The 25,244-nt window shown below is 34.3% G+C and overlaps 1 protein-coding gene across 4 annotated transcripts in view; it reads left to right on the top strand.

Moving 5' to 3' along the window:
* The first annotated feature begins 1,802 nt into the window (after positions 1–1,802).
* The window catches only part of SNX16 (sorting nexin 16), a 36,310-nt gene continuing 12,868 nt past the window's right edge, over positions 1,803–25,244 (top strand). Inside the window, exons 1-6 of one of the 4 annotated variants that reach the window (XM_069466305.1) lie at positions 1,803–1,916; positions 3,262–3,494; positions 3,613–3,860; positions 3,948–4,087; positions 10,155–10,241; positions 14,800–14,948. In XM_069466305.1, the coding sequence (XP_069322406.1) occupies positions 3,713–3,860; positions 3,948–4,087; positions 10,155–10,241; positions 14,800–14,948 (524 nt within the window). In that variant the 5' untranslated portion in view covers positions 1,803–1,916; positions 3,262–3,494; positions 3,613–3,712. Of the gene's footprint in view, positions 1,917–3,261; positions 3,495–3,612; positions 4,088–10,154; positions 10,242–14,799; positions 14,949–25,244 lie in introns of all 4 variants that reach the window. The other 3 variants (XM_069466304.1, XM_069466303.1, XM_069466306.1) reach the window with 3 other exon arrangements.

Below are 25,244 nucleotides of genomic sequence, written 5' to 3' on the forward strand. Positions count from 1 at the left end.
CAAATGTCCTCCTTGAGCACAGCACATCAACTATGACAAAAAAATCTTTGTTAAAAGAGTAATCTATTACAAACATAGTCACTGGGGGGTCCGGCCTTGTAGAAGAGACCAATTTTCAAGAAGGGGTAAATGTTTGGATCTAGGAAGCCACCTCAGGAAATGCCTGCCCTTTGCACATGCTTTTTTCTACTGTAGTTTTTACCTTCTCCCCCTCCCGTTATCAATATCTATTTACCATTGTATAAAATTATATCTTGCCCTTCTAGGAATATGTATTCATATAAAATTAAAATAACGAAAGGGGAAGAATAAACAATCTTCTATTCTACAAATTCAAATGTAAACAATTCAATTGTAGGCACTGTATTAAGGTACCCAAGAGCTGAACTAAAATATTACATAAATAGACACGAGCCATCAGATATGGTCTGTGATAATGTAGTAACTTTACTTTGACCAACCACAGGATACTCTTTCTTGATTACTAAAGATGTTTACTTCATTTCTTGAAAATAAAATCTAGACATTTATCAATACCAGGTATTCTGGAAGATAAAGAAAACATGCAGTATGTATGTTATGCTCTCTTCAGTAATCTGTGAAGGAAGTTCTTCTTGCACAATTTCAAGGACTTAGGTCTTTATCCTAACTATGGTGTCTATACACTTTACTTCTTGAAAGTTTAATTTTCCTTTGCTTCCTAGATATTGGACTATCAGGTTTTCCTCATCACAAGTCTCTTTTGCTACCACCTGCTGCCCTGTCCACAAATGAGGGACATATTCCAAAGCTCCTTTTTATCTTTTCTTTTCTTTCTTATTCCTGTTTACTTACAGAATTCAAAGATACAATTGCCACCTCAAGGCCAAGACTGCCAAGTCTATCCTGAAAACTACTTATGTTTTAGTCCACTGTTTCTGTATGATCCTATTTTTCTGTTTCATTCACACAGAAAGAGCAACATCTCTCAAACCAAAACCATGATTATGCCACAAACCAGATTATCCTCCTCATTCATTCTGAGATTACCACTGTCAGTTTTTCCAGTCTTGGGGCTGCTCTAATGCCTTAGAAATCATGGAATGATTTTAAAATCAAATTGCACAATTCTAATGATGAGCAAGCCTGTAGACTGAGTTGAATCTTGGAATTTGTCTATCAAAGAACGGCTTTCCTGAGAACTTTATCGGTCTTCAGATGCGCCAGTCTAACAAACCCAATAATCATTTGGGATAAAATTGCTTCCCAGATGGTAAAAAAAAAAACACTAAACAATTTCAGGTGTTTTCTAACAATGGAAAGTTCTGAATTATGTAGGACGGATCTGCCACAGTGTAGTGATCTATCTTCCTACTCTTCGAATCAATTGTCATCCTCTAAAGCACTGCTAATTCTGGAAAACAATCTATAACCAATTAGAATCAGCCCAAACTACAAGTCCCATGACGAAAAGCAGGAGCCCAGAACAACGTTGACCGTAGTTCCTCCTGGGAATTGTAGTCTTCTACAGGTAAACTTCTGTCAGGTAAACCAGGTATCGTAGCTTCCGTTTCGCAAAAGTTCTCTTGGAAAAAATAAAGCTAGTACAGGTCATGTCGGTTTCCAGCCATAGGACTAGATTTAAACTCACTACCAAAGAGCCGGGGCGGGACAACTCTAGTTCGCGCCTCCGGGGCCCGGCGCCCTCGACGTGATGTCACTTCCGGGAGAGGCGTCCCAGACTCGCCCCTCCTTCCTCCTCGCGGGGAGCCTGGGCCCGACAGCCGGGCAGAGGCGGGGAGTAGCTGCTTTAGAGGCGGAGGCTCATGTGGAGGCGTCTCGGTGCTGTGAGAGGAGGCGAAAAGCTGCAGTTAAGGAGAGTCCGGTTTCACAGTCACCGGGAAGAGCGCTCGAACGGGATCGCAGAGTGGGCTGAGGTAGGGACAGGGTGGCAGGCGCTGTCCCGGTCTCTCGCGCGGGTGACACCTGCACCCTTCGTGGCTGGCAGGCGGCTAGAGGCTCCTGGGGAGTGTAGAGGAGCGCCTCTGGAGTCTCTCCCACCGCTGGCCAGAGGCAGGCCCCCGCCGACTCCGCCGTGTGTCTGGGAGGCGCTGGCCGCTCACCCGGCGGTGGAGGCGTAGGGTCTCTGGGCCCCAGGGAGCCCCGGGAGCGGTAGGTCTCGCCGCCCAGAGTGCCCAGAGACCCTTGGCTGAACCCGACCTTACCGTCCTAGAGTCGAGCTGTGACTGGGATTTTCCACTTAACTCTGGCCACCCACTTCTCTCGCCCACGGGGTTGCTTAGAGTCGGGCCACCTCACCTGCTCGAGGTTTTCCAGGGTGAGACTGAGATGATTGTCCAGGGAGCATCTCCCCGCAAGGGCAACAGTGAAGACGCTCCTAATGAGCACAACACATTTTCTTAACGCTTGAGTAGCGCTCACTGCTTTGGACGTCAGTGGTTATATTGACATGCGACCTCCCCACAGCCCGGAAGCCTCAGGTAGTGGAGTGGCAAAGGGCAGGTAGATCACACAGGCCTTAAGAAGGTTGAGATTTCAGACTTAATTTACTTCTTTTTGGGGAGGCCATCAGGCGGAACGGAGCAGCGGTGAATCAGCAGCTCAAGTTTCTTGAATCTTTATAATGGGGAGGTTGCCCGGAGCCAAGTGCTGAGTGAAAAATCTTTTTTCAGCCTCTTTCCAAGTCTAGATGACTGGTTTCTTACCTTTCTCACCAGTAGAGTGTCGTGGATGAAGTTGAGCAGGCAGACCTGTTGTTGTTATGTGTAGTCTTGTCATTTTGTTGGTCTGTAGTTACTACAGTTTCTTATGTTTAAACCATTTTCTCTTTGTATGATTATGGTATTATTCTGATACAAGATATACTAGTCGTTTGGTGACAGATTATTGAGTATGAGTTATAAAGATGTGTTAAGTACCCTCAGTGTATTGCAACACGGAATAAGTGATAAGCTGGAACCTGAAGAACAGTTAAACTTTTAATCATTTAATCTTGTTGGATATAAGTTTAATGTTCATTGAGTTTTATTGGATTTACTTGCTCAAGTTTATTTTAAAAATACTTTTGTTCCTGGAATCCTGGGTTCTATAAAATGTAGCTTTAGGGGCAGTTGATATTTCCTATATAGCATCTAAGCTTCTGGTTTACTGTTACTACTCTGTGTAAGCCTTGAGTTTCACTAATTAAATCAAAAGGTCATGAGAATAATTTTCCTCCCTTTCTTTTCCCCCTTCTCTCCTTCCCTCCTGTACTATATGTAGTACTTCAGGATGATAAGCATGGAATAAAGCTTAAGGAGGGTCTTCACCACTCTCTCCTACCAACTCTTTTATATAATCAAAAACAGTTAAAACGAACTTTACAGAAATCCTTCACAAGGAAATAAAGTAGTGGACGAGGCAGATAACATGTAACATGAGGGTCAAGAAAAGGTGTGAAATAGTTTTACTGTCTTTACCTTGCCAGTGGAAGTCCTTAAAGAAAAGGATTTGAGGTGTGTTTGCATTCCAAATAAAATAGGAGTGTCATAAAATTAAAAAGAACATTTTGTTTTCTTTTGGATCCTGCTCCAAATTAAAGACTAATCTTTAATATATTCTTCTCATTTTTAGATAGTGAATTCCTAAGAAGAAAATAATGGATTGCATATTAGTTGTTCTCTAAGTATTTGGACTCAACCGTGTTTAGGTTTGTTGCAAAGACCAGAAGAAGATGGCAACTCCTTATGTTCCAGTTCCTATGCCCATAGGAAACTCTGCTTCCAGTTTTACAACCAATAGAAATCAAAGAAGTTCTTCTTTTGGCAGTATCTCAACAAGCTCAAACTCTTCCAAAGGCCAGTTAGAAGACTCGAATATGGGTAATTGTAAACAGACAAGTGTTCCTGATCAAATGGATAGTACTTCATCTGTCTGTAGCAGCCCCCTCATTAGGACTAAATTTACAGGTGCAGATTCTTCCATTGAGTATTCTGCTAGACCAAGAGAAACTGAGGAACAAAATCCTGAAACAGTGAATTGGGAAGATAGACCATCTACACCTACTATACTGGGTTATGAGGTGATGGAAGAAAGAGCTAAATTTACTGTAAGTATATGGACTTCCGTTATATAATAGTAGAAAGTGAAAGATTGGCTAACCTGTGTGTTTAAATCAGTGTTAAATTGATTAATGTAAGCCTGTGGTTATCATTTCTTGAACATAAAATTCTAATGGTTTTTATACCACTAAATTCTGTCATACTATAGTAAACTTTTGTTTTTAGCTTAATGAATTTTCACAAACCAGACATATCTATGTAACTGAAACGAGCACATAGATCAAGAAACAGAACATTACTATTATCCTAAAAGCACCCTCTGCTCTCTGCCAGTCAGGACCCACTCACCCAACACTTTTCTCATAAACTAGATTAATTTTGTCTTATTTTAGTACTTTATATAAATGGAACTATGGAATATATACTCTTTGGGGTTTGTCTTTTCTTTAGCATTATGTTTGTAAGATTCAATCTTAATCTTGCATAAATTGTAGGTAGCTCATTTTTATTACCGATAATATTCCTTAATGTGAATATGCAAAAATTTATCCATTCTTCTGTTAAAGAGCATTTAGATAATTTCCATATGGGGGTTCTTACAAATACTACTGCTTTCAACATTTTAGTACTTGCCACTTGGTAGACACATGGATACGTTTCTGTTTGATTTCTACCTAAGAGTAAAATTGCTAGATCATATGTCTATCTTCAGAAGATATTGATGAACAGTGTTCCAGAGTGGTTGTACCAATTTACATTCCTATAAGCAGTATATGAGAGTTCCATTTGGTCTTTACCTTCCCAGCATGGTGTTTTTAACATCTTTTTCATTTTAGGTATTCTAGTGGGTATAGAGTAATAGTTCACTGTGGGTTTAATTTTAATTTTCTTAAAGGCAAACTAAAATGAAGAATTTTTTTTATTTTTGGGTCATTTGGATATTATCTTGTGAAATGTCTGTTCAAGGTTTTTGTCCATTTTTCTTTTGAGAAGTCATCTCCATTTGGATTTGTAGTTTTCTGTGCATTCTGGACGTAAGTCCTTTTCCAGCTAACATGTTTTGTGACTGTCCTCTCACTCTGTGGTTTGCCTTTTCACTTCCTTAATAATATACTTGATAAACAAAGTTCTTAATTTTAATATAGTCCAATTTCTTTTTTCTTTTGTGGCTTGCACTTTTTGAAATCTTTGCCTATTCCAAGGTTACAGAGATACTGTCCTCTGTTTTCTTCTAAAAGGTTTATTGTTGGACTTTTCACATTTAGATTTGTTAAACTATCTAGAATTGATTTTTGACCATGGTGTGGGTCAAGCCATTTTTTTTTTTTTGGCGGGGGGAATCAATTAATCAGGCTTTTATTTAAAAGACTACCCGTTCTCCTTTGTATTTTCAGTGTTGCCTATATCATAAATCCTGTGATTGTAAATGTTTGGGTCTACTTCTGTGTTTTATTTTTTCATCCTTTACTAATTTCACACTGTCTTAATTAGTAAAGTTTTGTAATAGGTCTTGATACCTAGTAGTTTAAGTACTCTAATTGTAGTGGTGGTCTTCAGTACTGCCTTGGCTATTCTTGGCCACTTTCATTGGGATCTTGTTAAATCTATAGATTAATCTAGGGAGAACTGACATCTTTGTAATACTCAGTCTTCAAATCTATGAACCTAATCGATTGACTTAATTCTTTAATTTCTTCTAATAATGTTTTGTTGTTTTCAGTGCAGAGATCTTACATCTTTTGGTTAGATTTGTTTCTGGATATGGATATTATTTGATGTTCTTATAAGAGATATCTTTTGTTTTGTTTTGTTTTGTAATTGTTCATTGCTAATTTATATACTTTGACCTTGTATATTTATTTATTATGTATGTTGACCTATATAGTTTTATGTATTGAGTGACCTTGCTAAGTCACTTATTATTTCAAAGAGCTTGTTCTTTTGGCTTTTCTTGCAGTAAAGTTTTTATGTTTACTTCAATGTTTCATACTGTATATTTATGACAGAATGGAAGGACCTCCAAGAAAAAACTGTCGAGATAATTTATGAGAAGACATTCTTTAAAATTAAGTTATCATAAGACTGGTGATATGGGAAATTTATATGGAACTGTCTTTTTTGAGAGCAGTTTTAGAAATTATAATAAACTGATGGTTTATTTCCTTATGAAGGAATGAGCATTCATTGAGGTGATGCTGTGGTCTGAATGTGTGTTCCCTCAAAATTCGTATGTTGAAGCCCTAACCTCCAAGGTGATGGTATTAAGAGGTAGGACCTTTGGGAAATGATTAGGTCATAGGGTCAAAGCCCTCGTGAATGGGATTAATGCTCTTATAAAAGAGGCTCCAGAGAGCTCCTTTGCCCCTTTCACATGTGAGGACACAGTATAAGATGTCATCTATAAACCAGAGAGCTGGCCCTCACCAGACACCAAATCTGCTGACATCTTGATCTTGGACTTCCCATCCTCTAAAACTGTGAGAAATAAATTTCTGTTGTTTATAAGCTACCCAGTTTATGATATTTTGTTACAGCAGCCCTAACAGACTAAGACAGGTGATATATGCAAAAATGCAAATATGTAGCCAAATTTAAAACAGCGGTGTAAAAATATAAAGTCTTTCAAGACAGTACAAATGAAGAAGTGAATGACGGATGTGAAATTTGTCATATTCACTTATTCATTAACTCAGCATTTTTTGATTCCCTATTATGCATCAGGTACTGTTCTGGGTAATAATGGTACAGCAACTTGAATGAATGAATGAATGATAGATAAGTAAATAAAAAGACTGCTGGTATGTCACATGGTGATAAGTACTATAGAGAGATGAAAGAAGGAAGGAAGAGAGAGAGTTTCCGTGAAACGGGTTGGGATTTAAATAGTGTTGTCAGTTATGGCCTCACAGAAAAGATGGTAGTACTAACAGGGAATGAGTGAGCCATGAGACTATCTGAGGAAAGAATTTTCCACACAAATGGGTCAACTAACAAAGATTCTTGTAGCTGATGGCAGAGTAAGCAATGTGGAGAAATACAGGAAATGAGATGACAAGTAAAGGCAGGGGAATGTGGCACACAGATCACATACAGCGTGAGGCTATCGTAAGGACTTTGGATTTACTCTGCATGAGATGGGAATCCTTGAAAAGTTGTGTTTGTTGTTGTTATTTTAGAGATGGGGTCTTATTCTGTCACCCAGGCTAGCGTACAGTGGCAGGATCATAGCTCACTGCAGCCTCCAGGCCCTGTACTCAAATGATCCTCCCACCTCAGTCGCCTGAGTAGCTGGGACTACAGGTTCACCTTACCATGCCCAGCTAATTTTTAAAAAAAATTTTTGTAAAGATGAGATCTCGCTATGTTGCCCAGGCTGGTTTCGAACTCCTGGCCTCAAGCAATCCTCCCACTTTGGCCTCTAAGAGTCCTGGAATTACAGGCTTGAGCCACTGTACCCAGCCTGAAAAGGTTTCTAAAAGAAAAGTCCTGTGATGTGACGATGTTTTAAAAAGTTCATTCTGGCTAATGAATTAAGACTAGATTTAGGGGAGCAAAGAGTAGAAGCAGGAAGAAGATGGTAGGTTCTTGCAGTAATCCAAGGGAGACATGATGGTGGTGTGAACTAGGATGGTGGAGGAAGTCCTGAGAAATGATCAGATTCTGGATCTATTTTGAAGGTAGAGCCAACAATATTTCCTAATGATTTGGAAGTGGTGTGTGGGAGAAAGAGAAGTCAGAGATGACCTCAAAGTTTTCAGCCTGAACAATGAGAAGAATGTGGTTGCCATTTAATTAGATGGCAAGTTTTGAGGGGAAAGATCAGGATTTGTTTTGGGACATGGAAGATTTGAGATGTCTATTGGATATTGAAATGGAGATGTCATGTATGTGAATGCGTGCACATGTATATGGGGTGTGTGTGTGTGTGTGTATATATATATATTGAGTTTAGGAGAGAGATCTGAGCTAAAGATACAAACTTAGAAGTCTGGGTATGTAAAATAATTTTTCCTAGATATATTCCTTTGACTTTATCTTATAACTTATAAGAAAATAGGTTATAACTTATAAGAAAGTATCAGGACCAGCTGTTGATTTGGTGATCCATAAAATGTCAAGTCTTTGAAAAGGGTATTTAAAAACAAAAAGTGGGATCGGTGATGAATAGGGTCAGGAAGGAGGTATAAGATGGGTTTCTTCAATTGGTAATCCTTCTTGCTCATGGTACCATTAATAGTTACATGGGTGTGTTCACTTTGTGAAAATTTGTCAAGTTGTATGCTTTTGATTTGTGCATTTTTCTGTATATATTTAAAAAAACAAGGACTTAGATATTAAGAAACTTAGATACTAAATTTCAAATAAAGAGTAGAAACAACTACTATTAGAACATAGAAAAGGGAATGATCAGTACCATACATAAAGTTTTCATTGAAAGCACTACTTAAACATGTAGAAAGATTAAAAAAAAGCACTTTTTAGAAAAAATAAAACACAAAAGTCTGTACTTTATCTTTCCTAGAGAGACAGGAGTGTTCAGGGGCCACAGTGGAGAATAGCTTAGTTAGAAGGGAGAGTTCATTTTCTAAAACAGGAAAATAAAGTTGATGTGGATTATTTTTAGATAAACCTCATTATTATATGAAGTGAATTTTATCATACATGAGTCATTCATACTGAAAAGTTTTGAGGTCAATTTCTCTCTTTTAATGAATGACTCCTAAAAAGAATGTTTCTTTTGTATCCCCATTGCAACTTTCTTATTGATAGATCAGGACTTTCTGCAGGCTTTAAAGGGTATCCAATTACCTTGTTCCCCACCCTCATATGTTATAAAGATAAATTACTTGTTTTTTACTTCAAACCTAAAGGATTTATCCATAAGTCTTGCTGAATCTCCCCCTTAAGAGCCGAAAGAGGAGTCTGTGTGGGAGAAAAATCAAATGGTAAGGATGATCTACAGTCCCTAGATAGTTGTCTTTAGAGCAGCACTGTCCCATACAAGTATAACGTGAGCCACAAATGTGAATCACATTTATAGTTTTAAAAAAAAACAGTCGAAATTATTTTTAATATATTTTATTCAACATAATATGTGCAAAGTATTATTTCACCATGTAATCAATATTTAACTTTTTAAATAAAAACCATTTACATCTTTTTCACAACAAGTCTTTGAAATCCAATGTGTATTTTGTACTCACAGCACATCTCAATTTGGACTAGTCTCATTTCGAGTGTTCACTTGTGGCTAAAACACAGCTCTAAGGCTGCAGTTGAAAATTATTGTACAGCAGACATCAAGAAAAGAAGTTAACTTTTTGAGAGAATTTCACTCATTTAGGAGATATTTATTGAGTACTTCATATATACTGTGCATTTAGCTTAGCCCAAAATACTGTACCAAAAGCTACTACATATTTCTCTGAGATTTTTATCATAAATAATACTCATAATAAATTCTAAAATTATACTTATAAAAAAATAGAATCTACTTTTTTCTTATGTGCTTTTTAAAATATGTTGACTTGCTTCAACCAAACTTTTCTTTTCAATAGCTTAGATAATTGTACATATTTACAGAAATGTAAACTTTCATCTATGTGAGGGGTTTTTTTTCAGGCTGGTATGTCATCCTTGAAGATAAAACAACATTAAACTTATTTGAAAATTTTGCTTGATAGGCTATTAAGTTTAAAAAAATTAAATTGTGTGGGATTAAAGTGGCTATTTTTCAAAGCTTCTTAAAGCATGATTCTTTTATCAATTTTAGAATATGGTGATATAAAACATATTTTGGAAGCTGATGAATTCATTATAATTAGTGTGCACAGAAAAAAAAAATTTGTCTCAAATTTGTTATATTTATACTCCTTAAGACAAAAATCTTGTTTTTGTTGCCAGCATTGATTATTTGTACTTTTGATGATCTAAATGATTTTTTATATTTTATACATAATGTTATAGTCTGGGTTATCAAGTAAAAGTTTTAAAAATATTTTTTAAAAGTTTTAAAAATTAAAAGTTTGAATTTGTACATATCTTTACCTTTATATATGTGTGTGTGTTTATGTATATATATTTATCTCTCTCTCTTTCTATGTCTTTGCATAGGTATATAAAATACTGGTAAAGAAAACCCCAGAAGAAAGCTGGGTAGTTTTCAGAAGATACACTGACTTCTCTAGGCTTAATGACAAAGTAAGTACTTTAATAAATCCAAAACTGACATTTCAATTTTGAATTATTATGTTCCCTACGCTTCTGCTATATTTGGATTCTTTTCTTTGTTAATTATTTGAGTCAATTCAAATTTTTGCTAGTTCATAAGAAAAATAAATATTTCTCCTTAATAGCTTTAAATCCCATCTTTACAAATAACTTCATTTTTGTGGGAAAAATAAAGTTATTTTTGGTGTAAAAATGTGATACTTTAAAATTACTAACAGAAATAATCTTGTGCATTTGAAATAGGTGTATATAATGAGATCCCTTAACTTATAAAATTATATACGACTACAAGAGAATAAACAAAAGAATATTTTTAACATGTATTAATATTTTTTTGCTGCATAACAAATTACGACAAACTTTGTTGCTTAAAATAACACCTATTTATTATTTCGTGGTTTGGATGGGTTCATCTGGGTTTGCTGCTTAAAATCAAACAAGGTCAAAATCAAGCTGTTGGCAGGGCCGGGGCTCTTATCTGGAGGCTCTAGGAAAGAATCAGCTTCCAAGCTCATTCAGATTGTTGGCAGAATTTACTTTCTTGAAGTTGTAAGGTCCAGGTCTCTGTTTCCCTGCTGATTATCAGCCAGAGATCATTCTTATCTCACAGAGAATGTTCTCTAGTACTTGCACATGACCCCACCATCTTGAAAGCCAGCGACAGTGGTCCAAGTCCGTGTGCTTTGAATCTCCAACTTTCTCTTCTGCCACCAGCCAGAGAAAACACTCTAGTCTAAAGGGCTCATGTGATAAGATAAAGCCCACCCAGATAATCTCCCTATCTTTAGGGCAGCTGATTAGTATTAATAACTTTAATTGCAGCTATAAAATCTCTTTTGCTATATAACATAGTACCATAACAAAATCATAGAACCACCACCAGAGGCAGAGGTCATGAGGCCATCTAGAATTCTGTCTACTGCACATATGAAACAGAGCAGATAATAATAAACTGCAATATATTAAGAACCTTTAAAATAAATGTAAAAAGTGAGCCCAAATGTAAAAGATACAACAAATGCTATGAACAGGGTAATTCACAAAAGAAATATAAATGACCAATATAGCTGAAAAATGATATCACAAGAAAAACTAAATAAACTATTTTTCATCTGTAAAATTACCAGACATTTAAATGGTATTATGCAGCATTGGAAGTATGAGCCTTCCTAGAGGACACCCTAAAGTTTTGCGTAATTTGACACAATAAAGCACTGTCATAAATATGAGAAAGACATACTTCTAAGGATACTTATCACAGTGCTTTATATATTTTTGTTTGGCTTCTGTCTTACTTAGTTTTTAATAGTAAAAAATTGGAAGCAACCTAAATTTCTAAAAGTGAGGAATTAAGTAAATTAGAGTTAAGCTATGATAATACAAAACAGCTGAGCTGCTTCCAGAGCTAGAGGAAAACCAGATGGGGTCAGGATGGATAGGGAGGACATTTTGGAAACCAAAAGAAAGACCATTTTTCCAAAAGAAGTAGGTGGTTTGTGTTTTGAGAAGCAGGTAAGATCTTAGAACATGCAGAAATTACTCCCCAATTTTGACAGGTTTTTAATAGAGAAAGCCATACTGGTCCTGTCCTCTCCCATTTACCACTTTTTCTGTCCTCCCTTAGACTACTTGAAACTTCTAAAGTTAGTACATTCTTGTAATGTTTGGTGGTAGGAAACCCATGTAACTTTGCAACTATCTAGCTGCCAAAAAGTTTCTGCCACTCTGAAAACCTCAGTTTAAATAAAAAAGTAAAATATAGACTGCTAAATTATTTTATCTTTTTTAAAGTGCGGTTGAGCCACACTGCTCTGTCCTCAACTGATTTGCCCTCAACATGTGGTTCATAAGTGGCATCCTGAAATTGCCTTTCACTGTCTTTCTGGTGATTTTTTTCATTTCTCTCCTTTGTTGGGTCTTGTTTTCTCTATCCCTTATCTTCCTCTTTCTTTGAAGTGCTTAATTGTGGGACAATTCCCTCTTTTCTATGGAAAAATTTTTAAGGGAAAAAATAACTATGTATTTGGACATACCACATTTAAATTACGAAGCTTAAGATTAATAAAAAAGATTTTTTATTTTTTCCTGATGACTTTTATTATTTTATTTTCATTGCAGATATATTAAATAACAAAGCTCCAAAGACAAAAATATCACGTCTTGAAGTCAAATCAGGGTTTTCAGTTATACAAGTTATTTTCTGTTTTTTGCCTTATTTATTTTATTTTCACATATTTATAGAAATATAGACAGTTATAATTTACATTTTTACTTAATGTTTTACCCTGTCCATTTTTCCCTTTTTCTAGCTTTACTTGTACTTACAATATTTAGTTTTATATTTAAATATAGAAATGTAAATGTACATGGATTCATTTCATTCATTTATTTTTGAACGTATATTGACTGCTGTTATGTAGCAGGCACTATGCTAGACATTAGGGATGCACCTATGACTAAGGCATAATAATTGTAGTGTAGTAAAATGATTCTCAATCTTAATTACACATTGGACTCCCCTGGAAAGCTTTTTAAAATTAAAATTTTAAATTAAAATTACAGTCCTCAGGCTTCACTCCAGCTAATTAAATCCTAATTTGTCAGAGGTAGGACACAGTCATTAATATCTCTTAAAACTCCTTGGGTGATTCCAATATGCAGCCAAAATTTAGAATCACTGGTCTAGTAGGAGAGCCAAATTAAATAAGCACTATTTACATTGTGATAAATGTCATTAAAAAAATAAATTCATGATTTGACGATGTGTGACAGATTGTCTTTTCAAAAAAAATGGCCACAGCAATATCTGCAGTCCCATATGCTCTTCTAGACTCTTGACACTGCCCATCAAGAGGTAGAATTTATTTCCCCACCCCCTGAACCCAGATGAATTTGTGACTACTCGAACCAATAGAGGACAGTGAAAATGATGCTATTTTTTCACGCCTATATGGGAACTAAATCTTAAAAACAATTGATCTCATGGAGAAAGAGAGTAGAATGATGGTTACCACAAGCTGGGAAGGGTAGCAGGAAGAGGGGGATAAAGTGGGCATGATTAAAGGGTACAAAAATATAGTTAGATAGATAGAATGAACATATTTGTTATTATTTGATAGCACAACAAAGTGACTATAATCAACAATAAGTTAGGGTATACTTTAACTAAAAGAGTGGAATTGGAATGTTCCTAACACAAAGAAAATGATAACTGCCTGAGCTTATGGCATTGATCCCCAATTATCCTGATTTGATTGACACACATTGTATGCCTGTTATCAAAACATCACATGTATCCTATAAAGATATACAACTATTATGTACCCATAATAATTAAAAATAAAAAATAAAATTTTAAAAGAAAATGATGCTATGTGACTTTCAAGGCTAGATCACAAGAAGTATACAGTTTCATTCTGGCTTTCTCTCTTGAGATGTTCCCTTTTGAAGTCTAGCCTCCATGCTATGAGAAAATTCAGGACACCTGGAAAGGCTAATGTTAGGCTTGTGGCTGACAGCCCCAGCTAAGGTCTTACCCGGCAACTAGCATCATCCATACATGTGAGTGAGTGATCTTAAGACAATTCTAGCTCCCAGCCTTCAAGGCTTCCAGCTGAGTCCTCAATTCGTTGCAGAATGGAGATAAGTCATCCTCATGGTACTCCATATGAATTACTGGCCCACAGAATTCATAAGCTTTAATGGTTATTTTATACCACTGAGTTTATAGGTAATTTGTTACACATAGTAATTTGAGCAGAATGTATAAAGGGAGACTTAACCTAGTTTAGAAGATTGGGAATGTCTTCCCCAAGAAAGTAAAATTTAAGCCAAATGTGCAAAATGGATCATAAACCAAAATATGACAGTTAAAACTATAAACATCTAGGAAAAAACATAAAAGAAAATTTTTGCAGCCTTAGAGTGAGCAAAAATTTCTTATGATCTAAAAGAGCATAAACCACAAAAGAAACAGTGGATGAATTAGGTAACTTAAAACATCTGTTAAGACTGTTAAATTGAAAAGTCAAGCCACAGCTGGGCGAAGATATTTGTGATACATACATATCTGACAAAGGATTTGTATCTGGAATCTAGAAAGAACTCTTGTAACTTAATAATAAAAAGGCAACCCATTTTTTTTAAAAAGAGAGAGTCAAAAGATTTAAACAGATAATTCACAAAAGAAGATATGCAAATGCAAATAAACAGATGAGAAGATATTCAACATCATTTGTCAAGAGAGGAATGAAAATTACAGCTACAATGAAATAGTACTATACACCCACTGGAATGGCTAACATTGAAAAATAATGCCAAGTTTTGGCAAGGATGTTGAAAAACTAGAACTCAATGTATACAGAACTGGTAGAAATAAAGAAATAAAATAAAGGATAAAAAGCTTAGCTCAATTTGATTCTCTTATTTTGAGTTTATTTCATGAATAACTTCATAGTCAACAGGATAGATTTTGTAAAATTGATATAATCAAGTTAAATATTATATTTGTTCTTTTCTTCTTTTTCAGTTAAAAGAGATGTTTCCAGGCTTTCGATTAGCACTTCCACCAAAACGCTGGTTTAAAGACAATTACAATGCCGACTTTTTAGAAGATAGACAATTAGGATTACAAGCGTTTCTTCAAAATTTAATAGCTCACAAGGACATTGCTAACTGGTATGTAACAAATTGAAATAAGAGATTATAAAAGCATTCCAACAACTGACATAAACTAAAGAATAAATCTAGGACTGTAGTTATTTAAGCACAAAACTATAGGGTAGGATTGTAACTTCTTATCCTCTCTGTTAAAGCACTTCATGGGATTTTCTTTCTTTCAATAAGGACTTTATTTGACATTTCATTTTTATTAAAGCTTATTTTTAAAAGTCTGTAGAGAGAAAAATTCAACATATCATGTACTAAAACCACCCAGTGGTAAACTTGATTTTAGTATTTTAGCAATAATTTAAACAATATGGCTCACATATTAGTAAATGTTTGGTTAATATGACACTATATAATTTTGAGGGTAATATTCTTTATATTTCTCTAAAATAATGCAAAATTATGAAAATTATGGAGTTGGCTTAATTTATATAGAAAGTAGAGTAAAAATACCAAAAAAAAAACTTAAAAAGGAAAAGAATGGAGCTATAAGCATTTTTTTACTTCTGAATATATTTACAAGAAAATTGCTTAGTGATTTAATATCAACTGGATATCTAATTTTGGAACATAGATGATCAGATAAATTAGAGCTGTTTTAAAAAAAAATAGCATTTACCATGCAACAATAACATATTATAGATACTCATGCCTATAACTGTCTTTAGCAGTTTTTCACATGAGGAGGAAAATAATTAAGAAAACCATCCTTCTAACTTTATCTACCCCTTTTTCTTAGTCTTTATGTATATCACCTTTTTTCTGCATAACACACACATACTATACATAATACATCTTGCTTTTTATGTGTGCTACCTAAGCTTGATGACTTCTCAAGACCGCCCAGCTAGCTCAGTCAGTAGAGCATGAGACTCTTGATGAGTTCTCAAGATCCCTGCCATCCCCCCTCATTTTTTTTCCTCTTAATAAAATAACTACAAACCATACCCTTCTCTCTACACCAGATTCATATATGCAATTGCCTCCTTGACATCTTTTTCAGATATCTCAGTTACCTCAAACCTAAGAAATTTAGTCTCCAGACTTTTTCCCCCAGTTTTCAGCATTGTCTACCCAGAATCTGAGTCATTCTTGACGCATCCCTCACTACCCTTATCCCCTCCCTTGCCTTTTAACTGCCACTCAAATCAATCTACTTTTCTCCATCTTTGCCATCACCACCCTAGTCTAAACAGTTATTTCTTACCTCAGTTACTATAGAAGCTTACCCGCTGGTCTTCCTCATCCACTCTTATTTCTCTTGCCCATTAGAGCCACAGTGATCTTTTGTGATGCAGTTTGACTAAGTTATTTTTTTCTGGTTCCCTGCCTACCTGACTGTTTTTTCTAACCTCAAGTTTTGCTATTCCTTCCCATTCTCTTTACATTTGCTATATTGGTCTTCTTTTAATTCTACAAAATCACCTTGTTCCTTTGTCCCTTAGAGCCTTGAAATATGCTATTTCCTGAAAAGACAGCCTTTTACACTACTACCCCACCCAGCCCTGGCCTAGGTAACTGATATATCCTTTAGATTTCAACACAAACTTCACTTCTCTAGGTAACTGGCCTCCTGGCTGACCCCTCACCCACCACCACCACTACCATCAGAGACTAGGTCACTTCTCCCACAGTGTCTGTACCTGCCCTTCTCAACTGGTTCTGAGAATCAGCTCCTAATGCTTTAAGACACCCATTGTATGTAATGAATCAACTCTCTTCCTATGCTTCTAGGATGATATTAGCTATGTACCAATCCTAAGAGAATTGAGAAAATAATCACTTAAATAATTTTCAGTAGAATTGAATTCTCATATGAAATTCCACTTCAGAAAGGCTAGTTGGTACTTTTATAACACTTCAAAATGTAATTATTTCTGTGATTACTTGTGTTTCTTCCACCAGATTGTAAGATATGTAACAACAGGTCGTGTGGCTATTCTATTCACCATTAAATGTCCAATGCTTAGCACAGTGCTAACACAGTTGACTCTCAATAAGTACATCTTGAATGAATGACAGAACTGTTGTATTGCTTATTAGAAAAAGATTGAAGTAAATATGACAGTGATTATGTGGTCTAGGTAGTGGGAACATGGGTGCTCCCTACTTTTCTATACTTTTTTATCTCAAAATATAAAGAAGAAAGATTAGTGTTAATTCAGGCACACAAAGCAGGAATAACTAAAATCATAGAGAAAGGCTTTGAAGAAAATATACCATACCATAAAAGAAGACTTTTACCACTAAGACGTCAACATATCGTATCTCTTTTCTCTTGTCCCTTATTTAGTAAACTTTTATGTCTCTATATTGAAAATATTGGTGTGAGTTAAAAATCAAATCTATTCTGTAAATGACTATCCTCTATTTTTATCTAATGAAATATTAAATAATATGAACTGTATTAACTGATTTTATGATTTCTTTATTTTTTAAGTAGTGAAAGTGTATCTTAGTTCAAATATTCAGATGCATCTTTTTTTTTTTTGATTACTGATAATCTTAGTTGCTAAGGTGGACATTACTAGGGCTATTCGATATGCTGTCATTTCTAAAACTGCTTAGCTGAGAACGTGCTAAGGGTCTTGCTCAATTCATAAAGAGAAATTTCAGGGAAAGAAAAGTTTCTTGGCCAGGTAAGTTGGGGAAAGGTTTCATTTTATATCTCTAGACTATGAAAGATCTAAGAAATCTTGCATGAAAGAATCCAATGTGCCTCACATTTATTTGCCTACCCACTTTTGTCAGATCATCAGACATTTAGGAAATGTAGTAAGATAACTTCAACTGAATTCAAAATAGGGTACTTATGCCTTGGCACCCACTATCTTGTTCATGGGTAATGGGTAGCATTTTTTATTTCAAATGTAAGAGGTTTCTTAATAACATATTGTTTAAAACATGAGTGGGGGAAGAAGAGCAAGGATTATTCATCTGTATCATAAGCATTTACTGTGTATCATGCCAAGAAGGGTATCGGAAAAGAGAGGATAAACTCACTGGTCTTAAAATTCATTTAGAGAAATCAGGCTTCTGTTTGAACAAACTAAGAGCATTTATGAATTGCCACTTGGTATGATAAAGGTTATGAAAGTAACAGAAACTAAGAGAAGAGGGAGATCAATGCTGTTTGCAATGATCAAGCAATACTAGAAGTAGGATTTGAGAGCCTGGAAGGCATGATTAAGTTATAGGTAGGAAAATGGATATGAGTCAGAAACAAATAACTAGAAGATATGTAGAAAGTCTGAGGTTGCCAAATAGCTATTAATGGATTGAAGGTCAATCCATTAAAACTGGCATAGTACTTTCCTGCATTTTTTTTTTTGAGATTATATTTTCTCACCCCTCAGTACTGTTCATTCTGCGAAATAAATACCTAATTTTCAGTGTGTCATGGGCTGAATTACGGCAGTGATTCTGTCATCAGTGTTGTTAATGACTATTGTACTACACAGCCAGGATTTTAACCATCTATGTAGTCTAAATTCAAATAGCAGTTGGGTCATAAGGTTGTTCACCAGACAAAACCTTGATTGTATCTAAAAATGTAGGGGAAGAATAGTAGAAGATTCTTTCATTTTTTACAACTAAAAAGGAAGAGGGGAAATCCCTTCCAAGGGAGAAAAAAAGAAAGACAAAATTCCAGCACTTCTTTATGAAAGCATAAAACTGCATTTAAGAATCACTATATAAAGCATCAGTTACCTGTTGGGATGCGTGTTAGTATTCTGTTACAGTTGGAATGGCAACATAGAAAAAATCACTATCTTTAGATGGCCAAATAAGTATTTGATATTAATTGGTTATACATCAAAATTGTTTATTAATTGTTCTTTCACCTTCCTTTCTTATAGCCATGGCACCTTACAACACATTTATTTCTTAACTTTCAATGTTGGCTAAGAGCTTGTCATTACACAATGAACAGCTCTTAATATTACAACTTCTCCAGCTATAACAAAGCAGAAGTGAAAGAAAATAAGAACTGAAAGGATATTTAAATACTGTTGGTTTGAATGTTTTAAGAGAATATTATTTCAGATGCATTTAGAAAATACAAAGTGTACAGATTAACAATGTTTATATTTCCATAGTAAAAGGATTTACTAGAGATTTTATCTGTTCAGTAAATATTTATTTAGAGCTTACTATAAGATGTTATGACTACATATGGATGAATTAGATGTTGATCCCCTTTTCAAAAAAACTGTTAGGAAGAAGAAACTCTCCAAAAAATCATAATGGATAGAGAGATCTCTTTTAAAAGAGGAAAAGATAGAGAACTTTTTACCAGGAGAATTAGAGAAGACTTCCCAGAGGGTAGTATTTGAGCTGCACTTTAAAGATTTAGTGATACTTGGATCAGCAAAGGGAAGATGTAGAAGAACTTTCTAGATGAGAGGAAATGTCATAATCAAAATGCAGAAGCAAGAAGGTACAGGTCCTATACTAGGAGCAACATGCAGCTCAGTTTATCAAGGTGAAGAGTATATAAAGATAGTCTTATATTTGCACAGTCTGTCATAGTTAAGATGTAGTTATTTATTGTTTTACACTGTCTTAAGCTACTTGGAAATCATTACATTATTAATCAGCACAGCAAGTATTTTACTATTCTCTGTTTTCATAAGCACTCTACATATATCCTATTTACCAATTTTTTTCTCCTTTTTAATTCTTTAAAATACAGAGATTGAAATTATGTGTTTTTCTTTATATTATCATCCATCTATAAGGGCTTCAGTACCAAAATTCTGAGTTTCAAATTCTACATCAATTAAAAAAAAAAAAATCTTAAGGATGGATCTGAATTAACAGCAGTTCATGGCTTAAAAAAATAAAATTGTATCTAACTGTTTTTTGATGAAGCAATTGAAAGAAATGAAAATATTAAAAAGAGAAAATTCTTGGTGGATATAATAGCCATCTTCACATATGTGGAAGATTGTGATGGGAAGAAGAGTTAATCATACACATTTAGCTTTAAGAGTAGTTCTTCTCCAACTTAGTGTGCTTGAGCATCACCTGGGGGGCTTGTTAATGCTGACCCTGATTCAGCAGTTCTGGGCTGAAGAATCTGCATTTCTAACAGATTTCTAGGTGATGCTGATACTGCTTGGCTAGAGACCTCATTTTTAATAGCAAGGCTAACACCAGAACCAGGAATAACAGCGAGAAGTTGGAAGAAGGCACTATCAGCTCAAGTAAGAAAGAGCTGCCTATCATTTTAAGCTGTCCAATATAAAAATTTTCTGCCTTTTGAAAAAGTGGGTTTCTTTTTACCTTAAGTATTTGAAAAAGGTAAATAACTATCAATGGTATTAAATAGGGAATTACTAAATGGGAAACACTTGATTAAATGACAACTTAGTTCTCTTCTAGTTGTAAAAATTCAATAATTCTATACTTCTTGAACAAGAATACTTGTAACTGTTTTTTACATTTTCAACCTCAACTGTCTTTTCATAGGATATTTGTTAATATCTCTAAGTTGTTTTATATGTAAAGATATTCTTAAAAAATTAAGAAAACAAAACAATAAAATAAAAATTTTTCAAAAGATATTATGAGGAAAAGTTGGATTAATCTTAGTATTTATATAAAATGATACAAGAATTCTGTTATATATGTAGTAGTTCATATAACCCTATCTCATAAAAATCAACACATTATTGCTAAGATTGGTTGGATGGTTTTTTGCCACAAAATGTTAGTTTGGTAGAAATTAAATTATTAATAGTTATAAAATATGCAATAAAGCCAAATAGTTTATAATCAGATACATGTAAACTCTTACCTAATTAAATACTAATACCTAAGTAAAACTCTGTTTTCTGGGCTTAATGTTAATGGCAAAATAATTTTAGGCAAATTGCTTAACTGATTTTAATCAGCATCCTCCTTTGGAAAATGAAGTATTTGGGCTAGGTATTCTCTAAAAATCCCCTTTTAACTCTAAATTTCTCATATCCCTCTATTTTTATTGTGGTTCTTTATGAATCTTGAATTTACAGCATCAGAAAGTCAGATTCTAACCTTCTTTTAACTCTTAAGATTTTTGTTTTACTTTTAGTCTTGAGCCTACTTTCTTGTGAAAGTAGGAGTATTTGTTGAAAACTAAAATCCATCTCAAATTCGAGAATTATACTATAATTTTCATGTATACTAGTGGATAGCTATCTGTTCTGATATTTTTAATAGATATATAAATTTTCTAATTGAATAGCTCTTATTAAAAAATATATTATGTGTTGAATGCTTATTCTGTGCTCTGCTAACTGATTTGGAGATGATTTAGATGACAGTCCAGGAACTTGTCATCTACTTTTTAGTGGAGCAAACTGCTTGGTAAATAGACAATATTAATAATGTAGCACAGTAAGTCCCATGAAAGGGATTTAGGTGCTGTGGTAATACATACAAGAACACTGAACCTAGTAGGGAGTAGGGAAAGGGGATTTAGTCAGAGAAGACATTCATGGGTTGATAGTAAATAAGCTGAGTCATGATGAATAAGTAAGATCCACATAGGGGTGGGAAGGATGGGCCAGGATAATAGCAGCAAACATGAGTAAAGGCATAGAAGCATGAAACAGCAGGATAGGCTTGAGTATATACTATTGCCGAGTGTCAACTAAGAAAGTAAGTTGAAACTTGAAGGTAGGCAGGTGCTTTATTCCAACACCAAGGGCTTGACTTTGTTCCCTCTTGCTAGAGGAACCACAGATGGGTTCTTGAAATATTCTGGATTAGAAGGGATAAAATTGATGGTAGGGACACCAATGGGGTGAGAGATGATCAAGATCTAAACTAGGACCCCACTGCCAAGTTTTCACATCCACCACAGGAAGCTAAGCAAGCCTCACGGCCACCCACCCATCTCATCCACTGTGACCCTCTCTGTCACCAGCCTTAAGGCCTGAGTTGTATTTAATCCTCAAGGTTGTATTTAATATCTATTTTTTATTTTCTTTTAATTAGTAGAGAATACTAAAGAGAAATACTGATACAACATTTCGGTCTGAAATCCCTCAGGAATATTTTTATGCAATGACTTCCTGTGCTGTGTTTGGTTTTGGCAGAATTGGTATCAGTAGTTTTATACGTTTTTTTAACTTAGTTCTTAATTGACCTTTTAATGAATTGTATATATTAGTCTTAGGGGCTTTTTTCCCTATAAAATATAAATTTTGAGGTAAAGAGCACATTTAGCTATTAAGTTACTGATCTTTTTTAAAAAATTTTGTGAAACATAAACAGATACATACCTGTGAAAGAATTAAAAAGAGGGAAAAGCGACAGCAAATATAAGCTGAAGATTCAATCAATGGAATAGTTTACTAAGAGCATAGCTTGAAAATACAGTAAAACTCTTTTAAAGAAAATTTTTTAAAGAAAATATAAGAAAGAGTTGAATTTGGTGCAGATTTGCTCTAATAATAAAAACAATGCTGAAAGGTGCCATCAGTGGTCTCCTCATCTATCTTCAGGCAATTTATGACAACACCTGATCTTAATTTTAATATAGTTTTCCCAAACACACTAAAAAGGTATTCCACATAATAAAAGGAACAGAAAAATATAGAATCTTTCCTTGCCTTTTAATCAAGATTTTTGGATTTTTCTTTTAGTAAGTTTCTTTCCTTTCCTGCTGTCTTTCTTACCTATTCATTACAATAGTCAAATAGAAGTAAAAGTATTAGAGATTAGGGGTCTACGTTGAACCTATCAGTGAACAAGTAAAAAAAAAAAAAAAAAAAAAAAAACAAGTTTTTTTTAAAAATTGATTTCCATTTAATTTATAGGCCATTTAATAATAGAGACTCTTTGGTATTTATATACCAAATTGAATTCACTTGATTTGTTTATAAACCATGCACTGATAAAATATAGATAATCCCTAAGCAGAACCATGGCACACATTGACAGTCAATATTTACTTGTTCAATAAATATTAAAATTTGCTAGTTAGTGATTCTCAAGCAAGGCTTCCTTTCCTAGGGGGGAAAAAATGTATCAGAATTTCTAAAAAGAAAGGTGGTATTTTCTCAAACCCTAATATCTCCCAAAGATTTCTGTGTGCCCTTTCCTTGGATAGAAATAAGAGTTGAGGGTGTTGGTTATCTTCATCTACTGAGTTCTTCTGGAAATGTAGTGAACCACTGAAAAAGTTTTGTAAAGTTATAAAGCTAGTATCAAATTTTATTCTTATGCTACAGATTAAAGTAAGGTATGGAGTATAACATTGGAATTATATTGAAAAAAACTTAGGGAATCCATTGGATTTCATTTACGTAGAACTCTAGTGAGTCATAAAGATTTTTAGGGAAGGAGAATGAAATAGAACTGCTACTCCAAAAAAAGATTCCTCTAGCTGGATATATTCCTAACATCACTGTTGATCTTGGGTAAATTTCTACTATAAACCAAAGGTATAAAAAGAGATATATATATATATATATATATAGAAATAGCTAGATAGGTAGATATACTTCTTTACAAATTTTTCCTTTCCTAGCAGCAGCAGTCCAATAATCATAGTAATTTGTGAACCAAAAAATGTTATTAAAGTATGAGGAAATCAGGGTATAAACCTATAGGAAAATAATGTCTCACACTGGGTTATCATATACTGAAAGTATTAAACAAGACCCTTCCATATGTTTCTTAGCATTGTCCTTTCAATCTTAAACACTGTTCCCTCAGGGTTTCATATAAACTTTTGACTTCTCAATCCCAGATCAATTTATTTCCTATGGATCATTCTTATCTAATAATAGGTATTCCAATGTAAATAATAGGTAGATGGATGTATAATACCTAAACCAGAAGACTGTGTGGTATTGGTGCTCTACTCTGTACTATTAGACCAATTACAGTATTCTAGAGGCCACAATTAGAGAGGGATACAGACAAGTAGAAGGTGTTCAGAAATAAGTGTCACACAAGGAGAATCCAAATGAATGAAAACATAAGCCAGAAGAATTTAAAGGTAAAAAACAGCATATGTTTACACTCAGAAGACAGACTGAAGGTCCAACTCCAGCACTTGCACTTTTTGACATTGGGCAAGTCATTTTCTCTCTCTGAACTTTGGTATCATTTGTAAAGTAGAGATTATGCCCATAGGATATCACAACAACCTCATATGATTGTTGTGAAAATTAAAACAATAGCATATGTGAAAGCCTTGTGTGTGCCAAAAATGTTAGTGTTGCTTCTTGGACACATACGGCTACAGGAAATAGGATAACATTCTTGATATATATTTAGGGTTATCATGTGAAAAAGGACTTAGGTTTACCCTGAGTGGCCCTCAAAACCAGAACTGAGAATCAGAAGCTTCTGGGAGAAAAATTCTAGCTCAGTGAAAGAATTAATTTTCTAATTTTCAGTATTATTCAATGATTATGAATACTCAAGTCTTTTCCCAATCTCCCTGAATGTGTGTTATTTTTTATCTATGTTCTCAAGAAATTTGCTCTTCTGGGTGCCACATCACCACCAACTTTTTTGTTCTGTCTTTGAGATCTTCTGGATTATTTTCTTAATACCACTTCTCTATATTCATACTGATTTTCCTTTTGGAAAATTTCACTAAAAATCCCATTTATCTCTTCATGAATACCCCATGTCATAATCAGTCTGCCTGACCTAGTCTAAACCAAAAAGCCCCATTCCCTTTTCAGCATTAAGTTGACATCTCCTTTATATGGTACATCAACAAATCATATTCTTGTCCTTTTACAAATGAAAAACAAATTTTTCTCCACATTTATATTTTGACTTGTATATAATTGTCTATAATTATCTGTAATTGTATGTAATGTACATAATTGTCTCTCAGTCCAAAATTGCTTTTTAGAAAAGGGGGAGTTGTTATAATAAAATTTGGTTATCTACCTCCTTAACCTACTTATGAAAATTACAAAGTATAAGCATAACACTACTGTATTGTCATTATTATTTTAAAATTTTGGTTATTCAGAGATGGGATGGTGAGAATTTTTTCTCTTGAACTACCTGGAGAAAATATTTAAGTAAATTAATGTAATAAACATGATTGCAAGGTCAATCTTTAACTTGTTTCAGGGTAAATGTTTTTCAGTTTGAAAGCATCTCCTGAAGGAGAAACAAGGGAAGTATAAATTAGAAATTGCATTTATTCATAAAAGGATAATGACTTTGTTAAACTAGTTCAGACTCATATTTCTTTGAAAGTCATAAAGAAGCTATTCACTATTTATGTTGGTCTCTTGAACCATTATTTTGAATTATGTTTTATGTCTTGTAGTTTAT

Source organism: Eulemur rufifrons, chromosome 3 (genome assembly GCF_041146395.1).
Source record: "Eulemur rufifrons isolate Redbay chromosome 3, OSU_ERuf_1, whole genome shotgun sequence".
Lineage (NCBI taxonomy): Eukaryota > Metazoa > Chordata > Mammalia > Primates > Lemuridae > Eulemur > Eulemur rufifrons.